We start from the raw sequence: 18,050 nt of genomic DNA on the forward strand, positions 1-18,050 counted from the left end.
CCTATTCACCCTGATAGATCTCTATCAGGGTGAATAGGACTTCACACTGTCCCTGCTGCTCTGTGCTTTGTGCACACAGCATCAGGGATGTTACCATGGCAACCAGGGCTTCTGTAGCGTCCTGGCTGCCATGGTAACCGATCGGAGCCCCAGGCTTACACAGCTGGGGCTCCGATCAGAAGCTGCCACTGCACCACCAATGAGGGGGAGTGGAGAGGTCCCTGTGGCCACTGCCACCAATGATTTTAATACTGGAGGGTTGAGAGGGGCCGGCGCACTGTGCCACCAATGATTTTAATGGGATGGGGGGATTGAGGGGGGGGGGGGGCACACTGCACCACCAATGATTTTACCCCTTTATACAGGAGGCGGGTACTAGCAGATCAGCGGCAGTTAACTGCCGCTGATCGCAGCTCCCTGTCAGGGGCAGGGTGCCGGCAATGCGATTCTGCTGCCGGCACCCGCCTCCTGTATGTGTTAAAGACTGACTACTGTATATGAGTCCAGACTTTCACTATTAGGCCACACAGAGCGGCGCCCAGCGATGTCTCAGCACTCACCATTTAGTCCTGGGCGCCGCTCCGTTCGCCCGCAGTGCCCCATTACTGTCTCCTCTCCTGCTCCACATGCTGCTGATTACTATCGGAGCGATGGGAGGAGACATCAGCTTCACTAGTGGGCGTTCCTTCTCCCTGGCTGTAGCGCTGTCCAATCGCAGCGCAGGGAAAAGGAACGCCCACTAGTGAAGCTGATGTCTCCTCCCATCGCTCCGATAGTAATCCTATCATTGGTGGCGCAGTGCGCCCGCCCCTCCTCCGCCCCTCCTCCACCCCCTCTCTTCTCATTGCCGCCCCTCTCTTCTCATTGCCGCCCCTCTCTTCTCATTGCCGCCCCTCCTCCGCCCCTCTCTTCTCATTGCCGCCCCTCCTCCGCCCCTCTCTTCTCATTGGTGGCAGCGGCAGCAGCACAGGGGGAGGGAGGACAGCTTCCTTCTCCCCGTGCTGCTGAGAGAGAACATGAGCGCGCCGATAGCAGCGCGCTCATGTTCAGAGATACTAGACTGCGCAGAAGCGCAGCCCAGTATCGAAAAAACGGAAATCCCGGTATCGTATCGATACCGGGACAAAAGTATCGATTGGGTATCGAAATTTCGATACCCGCAACAACCCTACTGTGGACTAATGAACAGCAAGGCTTTTGGAGATACTTTTATAACCCTTTCCAGCTTTATGCAAGTCAACAATTCTTAATCGTAGGTCTTCTGAGAGCTCTTTTATGCGAGGCATCATTCACATCAGGCAATGCTTCTTGTGAAAAGCAAACCCAAAACTAGTGTGTTTTTTATAGCGTAGGGCCGCTGTAACCAACAGCTCCAATCTCATCTCATTGATTGGATTCCAGTTGGCTGACACCTCACTCCATTTAGCTCATGGAGATGCCATTAGTCTAGGGGTTCACATACTTTTTACACCTGTACTGTGAATGTTTACATGGTGTGTTCAATAAAAACATGGTAACATTTAATTCTTTGCGTGTTATTAGTTTAAACAGGCTGTGATTGTCTATTGTTGTGACTTAGACTAAGATCAGATCACATTTTATGACCAATTTGTGCAGAAATCCATATAATTCCAGGAGGGTTCACATACTTTTTCTTGCAACTGTATATGTGTTGTCTGGGAGGTACTCTTTCTCATTACAGAGAGTGCCTAGTGCATAATGCTTCTCTGGAAAAAGAGACATGCCAGCTAGTTTGAATATCTCATACCAGGAACACAGCTCTTTCTGGGTAACTACCCTTTAACAGAGCTGAGCAAAGAAATATTTTTATTTATTTTTTGCTGCCTGATAGGCCTTGGTTGGGATATTGTAAGCCAGCCAATTCTCCTCTGGGTTTCTGAGAAAAATATAAGAAAATTAGCACATCTGCTGGCATCAGATAGGCCTAGGAAAGCTAATTTGAATATCTTTGTCAGGAACCCAGAGGAGCATTGCCTGGTCTACAATACTCTACACAAGTACTACTAATACTAAGCGCTCTCCATAATGAGAAAGAGTATCCCCAGAAAATGAATATACACTCACCTAAAGAATTATTAGGAACACCTGTTCTATTTCTCATTAATGCAATTATCTAGTCAACCAATCACATGGCAGTTGCTTCAATGCATTTAGGGGTGTGGTCCTGGTCCAGACAATCTCCTGAACTCCAAACTGAATGTCAGAATGGGAAAGAAAGGTGATTTAAGCAATTTTGAGCGTGGCATGGTTGTTGGTGCCAGATGGGCCAGTCTGAGTATTTCACAATCTGCTCAGTTACTGGGATTTTCACGCACAACCATTTCTAGGGTTTACAAAGAATGGTGTGAAAAGGGAAAAACATCCAGTATGCGGCAGTCCTGTGGGCAAAAATGCCTTGTGGATGCTAGAGGTCAGAGGAGAATGGGCCGACTGATTCAAGCTGATAGAAGAGAAAAGTTGACTGAAATAACCACTCGTTACAACCGAGGTATGCAGCAAAGCATTTGTGAAGCCACAACACGCACAACCTTGAGGCGGATGGGCTACAACAGCAGAAGACCCCACCGGGTACCACTCATTTCCACTACAAATAAGAAAAAGAGGCTACAATTTGCACGAGCTCACCAAAATTGGACTGTTGAAGACTGGAAAAATGTTGCCTGGTCTGATGAGTCTCGATTTCTGTTGAGACATTCAAATGGTAGAGTCCGAATTTGGCGTAAACAGAATGAGAACATGTATCCATCCTCTGATGGCTACTTCCAGCAGGATAATGCACCATGTCACAAAGCTCGAATCATTTCAAATTGGTTTCTTGAACATGACAATGAGTTCACTGTACTAAAATGGCCCCCACAGTCACCAGATCTCAACCCAATAGAGCATCTTTGGGATGTGGTGGAACGGAAGTTTCGTGCCCTGGATGTTCATCCCTCAAATCTCCATCAACTGCAAGATGCTACCCTATCAATATGGGCCAACATTTCTAAAGAATGCTATCAGCACCTTGTTGAATCAATGCCACGTAGAATTAAGGCAGTTCTGAAGGCAAAAGGGGGTCCAACACCGTATTAGTATGGTGTTCCTAATAATTCTTTAGGTGAGTGTATATTGCCTAGAAACCCAGAGTAGCATATTAGGTTCTCTCTCTCATCCTAGAGTCTTTCCAAATGAAATATAAGTCCCAGAAGAACAGAGAGTGTTCCAATTTCCCTGAAAGTTGTTATATATTTGATTTGGGTAGAATCAATTCGTACTCGCATCAAACCTTTTTAAAAATTTGCTGAATCGGACCTGAAACAAATTTCTATAAATTCACTCATTTCATATTATATACAAACACACACATATCTATCTTGATCCTAAAAATACAGTTCTAATCAAAAGTTTGAACACACCTTTTCATTCCATTTTTTTCTTTAGTTTTTTCCCTACATTGTAGATTCATACATAACACATTAAAATTATGAAGTAACACATATGAAATTAACTAGTGTCGATAAACAAGAATATGTTTTATATTTTAGATTCTTCAATGTAGCCCCCTTTTTGCTTTGATGACACCTTCTTCGCATTCTCTCACTCAGCTTTATGTGGTAGTCACTAGGAATGTTTTTTATTTTTTTTAAAGCAAATTGCGGATCCGCAAAACACGGATACCGGTCGCATGCATTCCACATTCTGCGGACCGGAACATCTGGCTCCTAATAGAACAGTCCTACCCATGTCCATAATACGGACAATAATAGGACATGTTTTATTTTTTTGCGGGGCCACAGAACGAACACTGTGTGCTGTCCGCATCTACTGCGGCCCCATCGAAGTGAATGGGTCTGCATCTGACACACAAAAAATGCAGATTGGATGCAGACCAAAAATATGTTTGTGTGCATGAGCCCAAATACGGTGTTGGGATCAAAATGGAAAAGAATAGCATGTTCTAGAATATTCTATAATTTGTGAGATGGACATACAGATGCACAGGACATGTATGACATCTGTGTGCTGCGCTAGTCACTGTATAGTAATCTGATGTACAAAAACATACTCTCCAACTACATTAGATATTTTTAAAATATTTCAGCAATTAGTTGATTGTTTCCAAAGAAAAACCAGGAGAATAATGAATGCAGCTCTAGGCTATAATACAAGGTGTAACAAGGAATCAAAAAATGAACACAGTAATGCTGCATATTTAAGAAATGACTGGTATAACTTAGGCTACTTTCACATTAGCGTTTTCAACTCCGCTATTGAGATCAGTCATAGGATCTCAATAGCGAAAGAAAACGCTTCCGTTTTGTCCCCATTCATTGTCAATAGGGACAAAACTGAACTGAGCAAAACGGAATGCACCAAAATGCATTCCGTTCCATTTGGTTGCACTCCTATCGAGCCCATAATAACGCTGCAAGCAGAATTTTTCTGTCCGCGATGTGGTGCGGAGCAAGACGGATCGGTCCTGACACATAATGTAAGTCAATGGGGACAGATCTGTTTTCTCTGACACAATAGAAAAAGGATCCGTCCTCCATTGACTTTCATGGATTTGTCATGGCTATAGAAGACATAATACAACCGGATCCGTTCATGACGGATGCATGCAGTTGTATTATAGTTACGGAAGTGTTTTTGCATATCGATGACGGATCCGCAAAAAACACTAATGTGAAAGTAGCGTAAGTTATATGTACGGTAATATATATTATTTGCACGTCCTATAAACTTGTTTAAATGTTTAATTGATGATACTTACGTAATTGTGTCAATCATATCCAATCCCATTTCAACACAGCAATGTGCATGGTCAGTTTTTGGCTGTGTTAGTCCAGAAACACAGTAATAACAATCTCCAAGAATCTTTATTCTTCTGCAGTGGTTTTCCTGTTGCAAATTACAGTGATTCAAAATTTAAAACAATTAATTATACACTGGCTTTAGTTTTATTACATATACATTGTAATACATAATAAATAATAAGAATTAAAACTTTGTTCTATCAATCCAAAGTATATTCATTTTGTATTCATTAAATCACTGGTCACTTTTTTCCTCTAAGCAGGATTCAAGCACAAGTAATGAAACTACACTTTACTGTAACTATTATTGTCAGATTACCAGAACCACATGCAGTTGCACTGGACTTCGCTTATGGTAGGCAGTTGCACTGAACTTAGCTTATTACACGACTTTATCGTCATCCAGGTTTGATTCAGAAGAAACTTGATTTGGCTGAGGAGTTCAGCCCTGCCAGCCACAGTAGAGAAAACACAGATTCACATGATTATGGTTTCTGTCTTACCATCATCTGAAATTCTAACAGATTTGAAACTGAAACACAAGGAGTCAAACTATAGAAGCCTTCACATGTGGTAGATTTTGTTGCAGAAAATGTTTGTGACTGAAAATCAGTTCCATTCATCTGGATGGGGTTGTTCTGGATTTCTGCAAACCCCATTCAGACAGATGGAACAGGTTTTCAGTCGCAGAAATGGTGTGCAACAAAATTTGTCCAGTGTCAAAGTACCCTTTAACCTGTTGGGGACACATGACGTACCAGTACGGCATGTTGTCCCAGTACTTAAGGACACATGACGTACTGGTACATCATGTGTAGTTCCGATCGGAACAAGGTGATCGGAACAAGGTGCCTGCTCAAATCATTGAGCAGGCACCCTGGGACAATGCGCGGGGGGGTCCCGTGAGCCCCCCATGTCGGCGATCGTCGCAAACCGCAGGTCAATTCAGACCTGCGGTTTGCGGCTTTTACTGGAGTTGCGGCGGGCGGTCGGAGGTGCCATCGGGTCCCTGTGCGGCTATAAAGGGAACCCGATGGCATTGAAGGCAGCGCGATGCCTTACTTAGGCCTCAGTGCTGCCTTCCGGTGACGAGCCTGTGAGATCCAGCCCCCTGGATCTCACAGGCAGGAAGTTGTATGAGTAATACACACTGTACTACTCATACAGCCAATGCATTCCAATACAGAAGTATTGGAATGCATTGTAAAGGGGATTAGACCCCCAAAAGTTGAAGTCCCAAAGTTGGACAAAAAAGTTGGAAAAAATAAAGTTTTCACCCAAAAAAATTAAAAGTTTCAAGTAAAAATAAACGAAAATTTAATTTTCCCCAAATAAAGTTAAAAAAAAATTAATAAAAAATAGGGGGGGAAAAAAGTAGACATATTAGGTATCGCCGCGTCCATATCGACCGGCTCTATAAACATATCACATGACCTAACACCTCTGATGAATACCGTAAAAAATAAAAACTGTGATAAATAAACCATTTTTTGTCACCTTACATCACAAAAAGTACAACAGCAAGCGATCAAAAAGGCGTATGCCCACCAAAATAGTAACAATCTAACCGTCACCTCAGTCCGCAAAAAATGAGCCCCTACCTGAGACAATCACCCAAAAAATTAAAAAAAATATGGCTCAGAATATGGAGACACTAAAACATCTTTTTTTTTGTTTTAAAAAAGCTGTTATTGTGTAAAACTTAAGTAAATTAAAAATAAGTATACATATTAGGTATCGCTGCATCCGTAATAACCTGCTCTCTAAAAATATCACACGACCTAACCCCTCAAGTGAACACCGTAAAAAAATTAAATAAAAATAAAAACGGTGTAAAAAAAAGCAATTTTTTGTCACCTTACATCACAAAAAGTATAATAGCAAGCGATCTAAAAGTCATATGCACCCCAAGATAGTGCCAATCAAATCGTCAGCTCATCCCGAAAAGAATGAGACCCTACCTAAGATAATATCCCAAAAACTGAAAAAACTATGGCTCTCAGAATATGGAGACACTAAAACATGATATTTATTTTTTTTGTTTCAAAAATGATATCATTGTGTAAAACTTACATAAATAAAAAAAAAGCATATTAGGTATCGCCACGTCCGTAATAACTTGCTCTGTGAATATATCACATGACCTAACCCCTCAGGTGAATACCGTAAAATAATTAAAATAAAAACGGTGTAAAAAAGCTATTTTTTTTGTCACCTTACATCACAAAAAGTGTAATAGCAAGCGATCAAAAAGTCATACGCTCCCCAAAATAATGCCAATTAAACCGTCATCTCTAAAACATGATTTTTTTTTTTTTTTAAATGAAATCATTGTGTAAAACTTACATAAATAAAAAAAATTGTATACATATTAGGTATTGTCGCGTCCGTGACAAGCTGGTCTATAAAAATACCACATAATCTAACTTGTCAGATGAATGTTGTAAATAACAAAAAATAAAAACGGTGCCGAAACAGCTATTTCTTGTTACCTTGCCTCACAAAAAGTGTAATATAGAGCAACCAAAAATCATATGTACACTAAACTAGTACCAACAAAACTGCCACCCTATCCCGTAGTTTCTAAAATGGGGTAACTTTTTTGGAGTTTCTACTCTAGGGTGCATCAGGGGGGCTTCAAATGGGACATGGTGTCAAAAGAACAGTCCAACAAAATCTGCCTTCCAAAAACCGTATGGCATTCCTTTCCTTCTGCGCCCTGCCATGTGCCAAGTGAAATTTTTAAATTGTATCTCTATTTTCCATTAATTCTTGTGGAACACCTAAAGGGTTAACAAAGTTTGTAAAATCAGTTTTGAAAACCTTGAGGGGAGTAGTTTCTAGAATGGGGTAATTTTTGGGTGGTTTCTATTATGTAAGCTCCACAAAGTGACTTCAGACCTGAACTTGTCCTTAAAAAGTGGGTTTTTGGCTTCTAAGCCTTGTAACGTCCCCAAAAAATAAAATGGCATTCCCAAAATGATCCAAACATGAAGTAGACATATGGGGAATGTAAATTAATAACCATTTTTGGTGGTATTACTATGTATTATAGAAGTAGAGAAATTGAAACTTGGAAATTTGCAAATGTTTCCAAATTTTGGGTAAATTTGGTATTTTTTATAAATAAAAATGAATTTTTTTGACTCCATTTTACCAGTGTCATGAAGTACAATATGTGACGAAAAAACGATCTCACAATGGCCTGGATAAGTCAAAGCGTTTGAAAGTTATCACCACATAAAGTGACAATGGTCAGATTTGCAAAAAATGGCCTGGTCTTTAAGGTGAAAATGAGCCCGGTCCCTAAGGGGTTAAGGGGTTGTCCCAAGAAAAATATTCTACAGTTTTTAAACCAGCACCTAGATCTGAAATATTTTGTTATTGCATTTAATTAACCCTTAGGACACCGGCTGTTTTTTTTCATTTTTGCGTTTTCATTTTTCTTCCCTATCTATCTTGAGCCATAACTTTTTTTATTTTTCGGTTAACATAGCTGTATGATGGCTTATTTTTTGTGGGATTAGTTGTATTTTCTAATGCCACCATTTAATATGGCATACAATGTAGTGGGAAGCGGTAAAAAAAATTCGAATGGGATGGAATTGGAAAAGAAAAACAATTCCACCACCGTTTTATGGGTTTTGTTCCCAAGTCATTCCATTTAAGGCAAAACTGACGTGTGCCCGTCATTCTCTGGGTCAGTGCGATTACAATGATACCATATATGTACAAGTTTTTTTTGTCTAAACAGTGTAAATATAAACTTTGAACAAACTGCCTGCCGGAATCAAAAAACGCTAGTGTGAAAGTACCCTAACTCTATCAAATATAAAAAAAAAAATTACCAATACTTTGGGAAGTAACCCACAATCCTTTTTGTAAGCATCCTAAAAGATTCATGCAAATTACCCCAGTTTCCAGTTTATGGACTAAGTGTAATTTTGCTAATCTGACATGCCACTTTATGTGGTAATACTTTAGAATGTTTTTACTTATTCAAGCAATTCTGACACTGTTCTCTTGTGATACATTGTACTTTGTGTTAGTGGTAAATTTGGGTTGATATGTATTACCACAGGGCTCGACAAATCCCGGGCGCCAGGTCGCCATGGCGACTAGGAATTTGGTCCTGGCGCTTGGGTATTTGTCAGCCCGTTTTCAAAGATGCGCTCTCGGCGCGCACCATGGTTTCCTGAGCCGGCACAGTGGAGAAGGAGAGGAGTCCCTCCCTCCCCACTGCGCGGCTGCCGCTGACCACTAAGAACAGAGTAGGAGGAGGAGGGGAGGGACTGTAGCCACTGCGCCACCAATGAATGTGCCGGCCATATCCCGGCCCCTATGACTGCACGCTGTGATCCGCGCGATTAACCCCTCAGTTGAGGGGTTATTCGCGCGGATCACAGCGTCCTGTCAGAGGTCGGGTGCCGGATTCTTCAGTCTCGACTCTCTGCATCGGTGGGCAGTGGGCAGTTCCGATCGGAGTCCCAGCAGTGTAATGCTGGGGCTCCGATCGGTTACCATGGCAGCCAGGAGTCACGCTACTGAAGTCCTGGCTGCGATGGTATGTTAGTAAGCAGCATTATACTCACGTGCGCCGTGGCCGCCAGTCACTCCTTCTGTCTGTGCGGCTCATTGCTAATGCTTATAGCATTAGCAATGCGCCGCACAGACCTATGAGAAGAAGGAGCTCCCGGCGATCACGGCGCACGTGAGTATAATGCTGCTTACTAACATACCATCGCAGCCAGGACTTCAGTAGCGGCTGGAGGGGCTGATAAGAGGGAGGCTGGAGGAGCAGATAAGAGGGAGGCTGGAGGGGCTGATAAGAGGGAGGCTGGAGGGGCTGATCAGAGGGAGGCTGGAGGGGCTGATCAGAGGGAGGCTGGAGGGGCTGATCAGAGGGAGGCTGGAGGGGCTGATCAGAGGGAGGCTGGAGGGGCTGATCAGAGGGAGGCTGGAGGGGCTGATCAGAGGGAGGCTGGAGGGGCTGATCAGAGGGAGGCTGGAAGAGGGAGGCTGGAGGGGCTGGAAGAGGGAGGCTGGAGGGGCTGATCAGAGGGAGGCTGGAGGGGCTGATCAGAGGGAGGCTGGAGGGGCTGATCAGAGGGAGGCTGGAGGGGCTGATCAGAGGGAGGCTGGAGGGGCTGATCAGAGGGAGGCTGGAGGGGCTGATCAGAGGGAGGCTGGAGGGGCTGATCAGAGGGAGGCTGGAGGGGCTGATCAGAGGGAGGGGGGAGGGGCTGATCAGAGGCTGGAGGGGCTGATCAGAGGCTGGCTGCCATGGTAAGCTCCCTGCTGTGTGTACTATGCACAGGGCAGCAGGGAGAGTGTAAAGTCCTATTCACCCTAATAGAGCTCTATTAGGGTGAATATGACAAGGGTTCTAGCCCTTAAGAAGGCTAATAGTTATTAAATAAAGTAAAAAAAAAAAAAAGTTTAAACACCCCCCCCCCCTTCAATATAGAAAACAATATATTGCGATATACATGCTTAAAGTTATATCGCAATATAGATTTTATGACGCGTCTCCGCCTGGCTCCTAACTTTTTTAGCTGGCTCCTAGATTCCAAGGAAATTTGTCAAGCCCTGTATTACCATTACTTATTTAAAAAATCTAAAATTTATGGAAAATGTAGAAAAATTCTCATTTTTCTACATTTGAATTTTTCTGGTTTTAAGATAGATATTGAAATAGTTCTAAATTAACATTCCCCATATGTCTACTTTATGTTGGCATCAGTTTGTAAATGTAATTTAATATTTTTTTAGGATGTTAAAATTTGCTTCTAAACTTCTAAGGACCAATTCAGTTCTAAAGTAACTTTGAGGGACATACATATTAGAAACCACCAATAAATGACCCCACTTTAGAAACTAAATCCCTCAAATTATTCATGACTGATTTCAAAATTTCATTTTTTTTGTGCCAATTTCCCATTTTGATCTATTTTTCCTGTAACATAGCAAGTGTTAACAGCAAACAAACCTGTCACCGGGATTTGGTGTATAGAGCTGAGGATATGGGTTGCTAGATGGCCGCTAGCACATCTGCAATACCCAGTCCCCATAGCTCTGTGTACTTTTATTGTGTAAAAAAAACCGATTTGATCCCTATGCAAATTACCCTGAGATGTGTCCTGTACATGAGATGAGTCCAGTGTGAAGGAGCCCAGCACCGCCACACGTCCTCAGAATCTCTTCCTTGCTCCCCGACGTCAGAAAGCCTTGAGCATCGTAATCTCGCGATGCACGAGCTAGCGCATGCGTAGTGTCGTCATAGTGTTCCTTCCCTGTGCTGGCATCAGCCTCAGGGAAGGCACACTAGTTTATATTTTTTATTTTAGTAACACTATGTAACCAACTTTTGAGGGTCTGATACCTGTTTCGATGCAGTACAATACAAGCTGCATTGTACTGCACTTAATATGTCAGTTGCCAATGAGACCCAGCATGGAGCAGGCCCAAGGCTTTTATAAGACTTCCTGGTGCCAAGGCAACCATCGGCACCCCACAATCACATTGCAGGGGGCTGTTAGTAACAGTCAGACCCCTCTAATGGTGCCCTCTTGATCATCATAGTGCAGTACATGTATGGTGGAATGCTCAAACAATTTGTCCAAGAATAAAAGCTAATTTCCTGGTGGCTATTCCAAGTGTTCCAGGTTCAGTGCTGAGCTCCTGTCTCTACGGCTTCTGGTCCTTATCAGACTGGAAGTTTTGACGTCCAATGAACACGTACATTACTGCTGGCCTCAGTGGTGATGTGCCAGGAATGGCATGTGACAACTTAAGCCATTGATTGGCCTTCAGCAGTAACATGCATACTGACAGGATGTCACACTTCCTGAACAGCAGGATGCAGAAGCCATGCTTGCACGCTATAGGAAAAAACACAGAAAAATGTGCACTCCTGCAGGCCCGGCCACCAGAGAGAAGATAGGCAGTTTCTCCTATAAAGAGCAAGCACAGCCACCACTGCTGGACTGCAAGATGATCATAACTCCTGGAAACGGTAAGTGTACAGGTGAAACTCTAAAAATTAGAATATCGTGCAAAAGTTCATTTATTTCAGTAATGCAACTTAAAAGGAGTTGTATTATTGCAACTTAAAATTTTAATATTGTGAAAAGGTTCAATATTCTAGGCTCAAAGTGTCACACTCTCGTCAGCTAATTAATCCATATCCCCTGAGCAAAGAGGGAGAGATTGTGACTTTGGGATTCGTAAGCTATAAGCCATAATCATCCAAGTTATAACAAATAAAGGCTAGAAATATCTCGCTTTGCATGTAATGAGCCTATCTCATTTGTTAGTTTCAGCTTTTAACCGCCTCCGGACCGCCTAACGCAGGATCGAGTTCCGGAGGCGGCAGCTCCAGGCAGAGTCACGCATATACGCGTCATCTCGCGAGACGCAAGATTTCGCTCAAAGCCAGCCCGCGCAACCTGCCAGCCAATGATCGTGGCTGGCAGGTTGATGATTTTCAAAAAAACGAATCACAAGCCATCTAACACCTTATATTTATAAATATAAGGTGTTAAATGGCTTCTCTGCTCCTCTGCTGGTCCTTTTGGTCGGTTGGATCCAGCAGAGGAGCAGACATCACAGTGAGTACACCAAACAGCACACTTAGCCCCCAGATCACCCCCCATCACCCCAATTAACCCCTTGATCACCCCTGTCAATCACCTAGTGAAAGGGAAAAAAGTGATCAGTGTAAACTGTCACTTTTTTTTCCCACTGGTATTGAGGTTAGGTTTTAGGATAGTTTAGGTCCCTTGGTTAGGTAGTTAGCGATCGTTTAGCGCCCAGCCCACCGCACTGCAGTCACTGATTCGCTGATTAGCGTATCGCTAATCAGCATTTGTACTTTTATAGTATCTGTAAGTGATCAAAACTGATCACAGTCAGATCTATAATAGTATTAGTGTCACCTTAGCTCGCCCTCCACCCAAAACGCAGTGTTTGCCCGATCAGGCCTGATCGGTCGCCCACACGTGCGTTCACCCACGCCCGCCCCGCCGCAGTGACAAAATGTATTAATTTTTTTGATCACTGCACAATCACTTTACAAGCTCTGCGGCGATAAAAAAAATCAGTTTTGATATTTTTTATCAATCGCAGCGGCCTCCGGTACTTCGCTAGCCTCCCATTTGTAAGACAGGCTTGCTTTTTTTCTTGGGTATTCTCAGGGAATACCCCTAAATTTAGTAGTCCAAATGTCAAACAGGGGGTATTCTTCTGAAGAGGCCTGCAGGATTCTGACCCAGTCGGATGAGGAATGGGAACCGATGACGAATCTAGCGGGTCAGAATATGAACCTGTAGAAAGCAGTGGCAGTCTGACCCAAAGTTCGGACGAGGAGGTTGAGGTCCCTGATAGCACCAGGCGTACCCAGCCCCTTGTTGCTAGACCACAGGTTGCGCAGGATCCGCTTCAAGGGCAGCAGAGTGGGGCTGGCGCTGTCGGATTACGTGGTGAAGCATACACCAGCAGCGCAGCCCTCCCTGGACCTAGTACCAGCACTGCCGTACAACATGGTGAAGTGGCGAGCACCAGAAGGGCAGTTGAAGCTGGTATGGTGGCACGTGCAATAGTTACCCCGTTGCAGCCACCGCACAGACAGGCCCGTAGAGCCCCTAGAGTCCCTGAGGTGCTGGCAAACCCTGATTGGCAGTCCCCAACTTCAGCCGCACCTGTAGTTCCCCCTTTCACCCCCCAGTCTGGAGTTCGGGTTGAGACAGCTCAGATCGGTTCGGCACTGGGATTTTTTGAGTTGTTCTTGACTGCGGAGCTCTTGGACTTAGTTGTGGCAGAAACAAATCGGTATGCCACTGAATTTATAGCCGCCAACCCGGGAAGCTATTATGCCCAGCATTTCCGGTGGAAACCAGTCCAGGTTTCCGACTTCAATTTTTTTTCTGGGCCTTCTCCTCAACATGGGTCTAACCAAAAAGCATGAATTGCGGTCATATTGGTCCACGAACCCAATTCATCACATGCCCATGTTCTCTGCTGCTATGTCCAGGGCATGATTTGAGGCCATCCTGCGTTTCCTGCACTTTAGCGACAACACCACCTCCCGTCCCAGAGGCCACCCAGCTTTTGACTGGCTCCACAAAATTCGGCCCCTCATAGACCACTTCAACAACAAATTTGCAGATTTGTATACCCCTGAGCAAAACATCTGAGTAGACGAGTCCCTTATACATTTTACCAGGCGCCTTGGCTTTAAACAATACATCCCAAGCAAGCGCTCCCGGTATGGGGTCAAATTGTATAAGCTCTGTGAAAGGGCCACAGGCTATACCCACAAATTTCGGATCTATGAGGGAAAAGATCAGACCCTGGAGCCGGTCGGTTGCCCTGACTACCTGGGGAGCAGTGGGAAGACAGTCTGTGACTTGGTGTCACCCTTATTTGGCAAGGGGTACCATCTTTATGTGGACAAATTTTACACAAGTGTGCCCCTCTTCAGGCATTTGTTCCTAGAACAGATTGGCTGCTTTGGCTCCGCGTGACCTAGTCGCCGGGGCTTCCCCCAACGACTTGTTACCACCCGTCTTGCAAGGGGGGAGAGGGCTGCCTTGTGTAACCAAGAACTGCTCGCGGTGAAATGGAGAGACAAGCGTGACGTTTACATGCTCTCCTCCATTCACGCAGACACGACAATACAAATAGAACGGGCAACCAGTGTCATTGAAAAGCCCCTCTCAGTCCACAACTATAATGCGCTCATGGGAGGGGTGGACTTCAATGACCAGATGTTGGCTCCTTATTTAGTTTCCCGACGCACCAGACACTGGTATAAGAAGGTGTCTGTATATTTGATTCAATTGGCTACCTATAATAGTTTTGTTCTCTACAGTAAGGCTGGGAGAACAGGATCCTTCCTCAAATTTCAGGAAGAGATCATCGAGAACCTCCTATATCCAGGAGGTTCCGTGGCCCCAACCACCAGTGTAGTGAGCCGTCTACACGAGCGACATTTCCCCAATGTCGTTGCTGGTACCTCAACCCAACCGTCACCCCGAAAAAGATGTTGTGTCTGTAGCAGGAGTGGAATAAGGCGTGACACCCGCTATTTCTGTCCTGACTGCCCTGACCACCCTGCCCTATGCTTTGGGGAGTGTTTCCGGAAGTAGCACACACAGGTACACTTAGCATAGGGATTGCATCTCACAGGACAGGCACAAAGGGCTATTAGGGCCCTTTCACTCACAGCTGCTGCAAACCTCTCCTTTCACCTGGGACAAAGTGCATAATGTACATAGTGTCTACATCTTTGGGCGATTTGCGCTTTGCACATTGTCCCATGGGGAAGGAGAGGTTTGTCCTATAAAGGTAAAAAAAAAAAAAAAAAACGGTAAGCAAAAAAGTTAAATAAAGTTTATATGTTCCGTTCAAATGTTATTATAAAGTTAATAAATTTATTGCATTGTGGCATGGTTTTTTCTTTTTTTTTTTTTATCTTCCAGGTGGACCAACCGATCGACTAGCTGCAGCACTGATGTGCATTCTGACAGAAGCATTGCGCTGCTGTCAGATTACACAAAAGTCGGTGTATGCGGCGCTGCAAAACGAGATTTCTCCTCTGCAGTAAAAGATACGTTTGCCGAGGCATATGAGCTGAGGGGGCGGCGGTGTTCATATGCTTTGGCAAACACTTTGTATATAAAAAATAAAAAATAAATCCTGGCAATGATTTATTCATCCACATCGATTGATGTGAATGGAGAAATCGGGTTTGCCAGGGCATACAGGCTAAGTGGGTATGGATGTTGGGCGGAGCTCCTATGTCCTGGCAGACGCCTTTCCCCTCTTTTTTTTTTTGGCAGAGATTTTTTCATCCACATTGATCGATGCGAATGAAGAAATCTGTGCCGTTCATTTTTTTTTCCAGCCCAAAGGCTGAACTGAAAAAAATATATATCATTACCCGTATGCTCAATATAAGGAGAATAGCAGAAACTCCTAATGCTGGCCATACATGTAATGATTGCGGAGACCCTCAAATGCCAGGTCAGTACAAACACCCAACAAATGACTCCATTTCGGAAAGAAGACACCCCAAGGTATTCGCTGAGGGGCATATTGAGTCCATGAAAGATTGAAATTTTTGTCCCAAGTTAGCGGAAATGGAGACTTTGTGAGAAAAAACTAAATAAAATCAATTTCCGCTAACTTGTGGCAAAAAAAATAAAAATCTATGAACTCGCCATGCCCCTCATTGAATACCTTGGGGTGTCTTCTTTCCAAAATGGGGTCACATGTGGGGTATTTATACTGCCCTGGCATTTTAGGGGCCCTAAAGCGTGAGAAGAAGTATGGGATCCAAATGTCTAAAAATGCCCTCCTAGAAGAAATTTGGGCCCCTTTGCACATCTAGGCTGCAAAAAAGTGTCACACATCTGGTATCGCCGTACTCAGGAGAAGTTGGGGAATGTGTTTTGGGGTGCATTTTACATATACCCATGCTGGGTGAGATAAATATCTTGGTCAAATGCCAACTTTGTATAAAAAAAAAATGGGAAAAGTTGTCTTTTGCCGAGATATTTCTCTCACCCAGCATGGGTATATGTAAAAAGACACCCCAAAACACATTGCCCAACTTCTCCTGAGTACGGCGATACCAGATGTGTGACACTTTTTTGCAGCCTAGGTGGGCAAATGGGCCCACATTCCAAAGAGCACCTTTCGGATTTCACAGGGCATTTTTTACACATTTTGATTTCAAACTACTTCTCACGCATTAGGGCCCCTAAAATTCCAGGGCAGTATAATTACCCCACAAGTGACCCCATTTTTGAAAGTAGACACCCCAAGGTATTTCGTGATGGGCATAGTGAGTTCATGGAAGTTTTTATTTTTTGTCACAAGTTAGTGGAATATGAGAAAGGAAAGAAAAAAAAAATCATTTTCCGCTAACTTGAGACAAAAAATAAAAAGTTCTATTAACGCACTATGCCCATCAGCGAATACCTTAGGGTGTCTACTTTCCGAAATGGGGTCATTTGTGGGGTTTTTCTACTGTCTGGGCATTGTAGAACCTCAAGAAACATGACAGGTGCTCAGAAAGTCAGAGCTGCTTCAAAAAGCGGAAATTCACATTTTTGTACCATAGTTTGTAAACGCTATAACTTTTACCCAAACCATTTTTTTTTTTACCCAAACATTTTTTTTTATCAAGGCCATGTAGAACAATAAGTTTAGAGAAAAATTTAGATATGGATGTCGTTTTTAAAAAAAAAATTTACAACTGAAAGTGAAAAATGTCATTTTTTGGCCAAAAAAAAAAATCTGTAAATTTCGATTAATAACAAAAAAAGTTAAAATGTCAGCAGCAATGAAATAACACCAAATGAAAGCTCTATTAGTGAGAAGAAAAGGAGGTAAAATTCATTTGGGTGGTAAGTTGCATGACCGAGCAATAAACGGTGAAAGTAGTGTAGTGCAGAAGTGTAAAAAGTGGCCTGGTCATTAAGGGTGTTTAAGCTAGGGGAGCTGAGGTGGTTAAGTTGCATTACTAAAATAAATGTTTTTTTCAATTTTTCAAGTTTCACCTGTATAATGTAATGAAAAAAATGAATCAAGCCAGCAAAGGACAGGCACAATACATTAGTAAGTGCCTTGTATTAACTTTCTCTACATGATAAATGCTATTTGCTGAAGTGAGACAACCCTTTAAGATAAAATTAAAAAAATAAAATAGAGAAGTAAAATGGAAAGGAAAATATGAGTGAAAAGAATCTGAGATAAGCAACACTTTTTTTTTTTATTAGAACATCATGTCAGAGTCCCACAGTTTACTCTCTGATTGTGTGGCTACGGTGTATATCACAATCCAGTGCGTAATTTGGAAATTTTCCAATGCGCATGCCTACATACATGGATTTCAATGGTTGGCAAACTTGAGGACGTTACTAAACAGTGCAGTCTAATTGACAGCATTTTTCAAAATACAGTATTCACCCTGCAAATTTTTGCAAATATTTTATTATGTCTTTTCATGGGACAGCACTGAAGATCTGACACTTTGATGCAATGTAAAGTAGTCAGTGTACAGCTTGTATAACAGTGTAAATTTGGTGTGCCCTTAAAAGAACTCAACACACAGCCATTAATGTCTAAACCACTGGCAACAAAAGTGAGTAAAACAGTAAGTGAAAATGGGCAAATTGTGCCCAATTATCCCTCCCCGTTTGAGGTTTTCTGAAGGCGAGTGTC

At 43.1% G+C, this 18,050-nt stretch overlaps 1 protein-coding gene across 3 annotated transcripts in view; it reads right to left on the reverse strand.

The window, feature by feature from the left end:
- Positions 1 to 18,050, reverse strand: part of ADCY1 (adenylate cyclase 1) — a 573,552-nt gene that overhangs the window by 365,847 nt on the left and 189,655 nt on the right. For all 3 annotated transcript variants that reach the window (XM_040433282.1, XM_040433283.1, XM_040433284.1), the window contains exon 5: positions 4,778 to 4,905. In XM_040433282.1, coding sequence (XP_040289216.1) covers positions 4,778 to 4,905 — 128 coding nt within the window. The remainder of the gene's footprint in view (positions 1 to 4,777; positions 4,906 to 18,050) is intronic.

This window comes from Bufo bufo, chromosome 5 (assembly GCF_905171765.1).
Source record: "Bufo bufo chromosome 5, aBufBuf1.1, whole genome shotgun sequence".
NCBI classification, from domain to species: domain Eukaryota; kingdom Metazoa; phylum Chordata; class Amphibia; order Anura; family Bufonidae; genus Bufo; species Bufo bufo.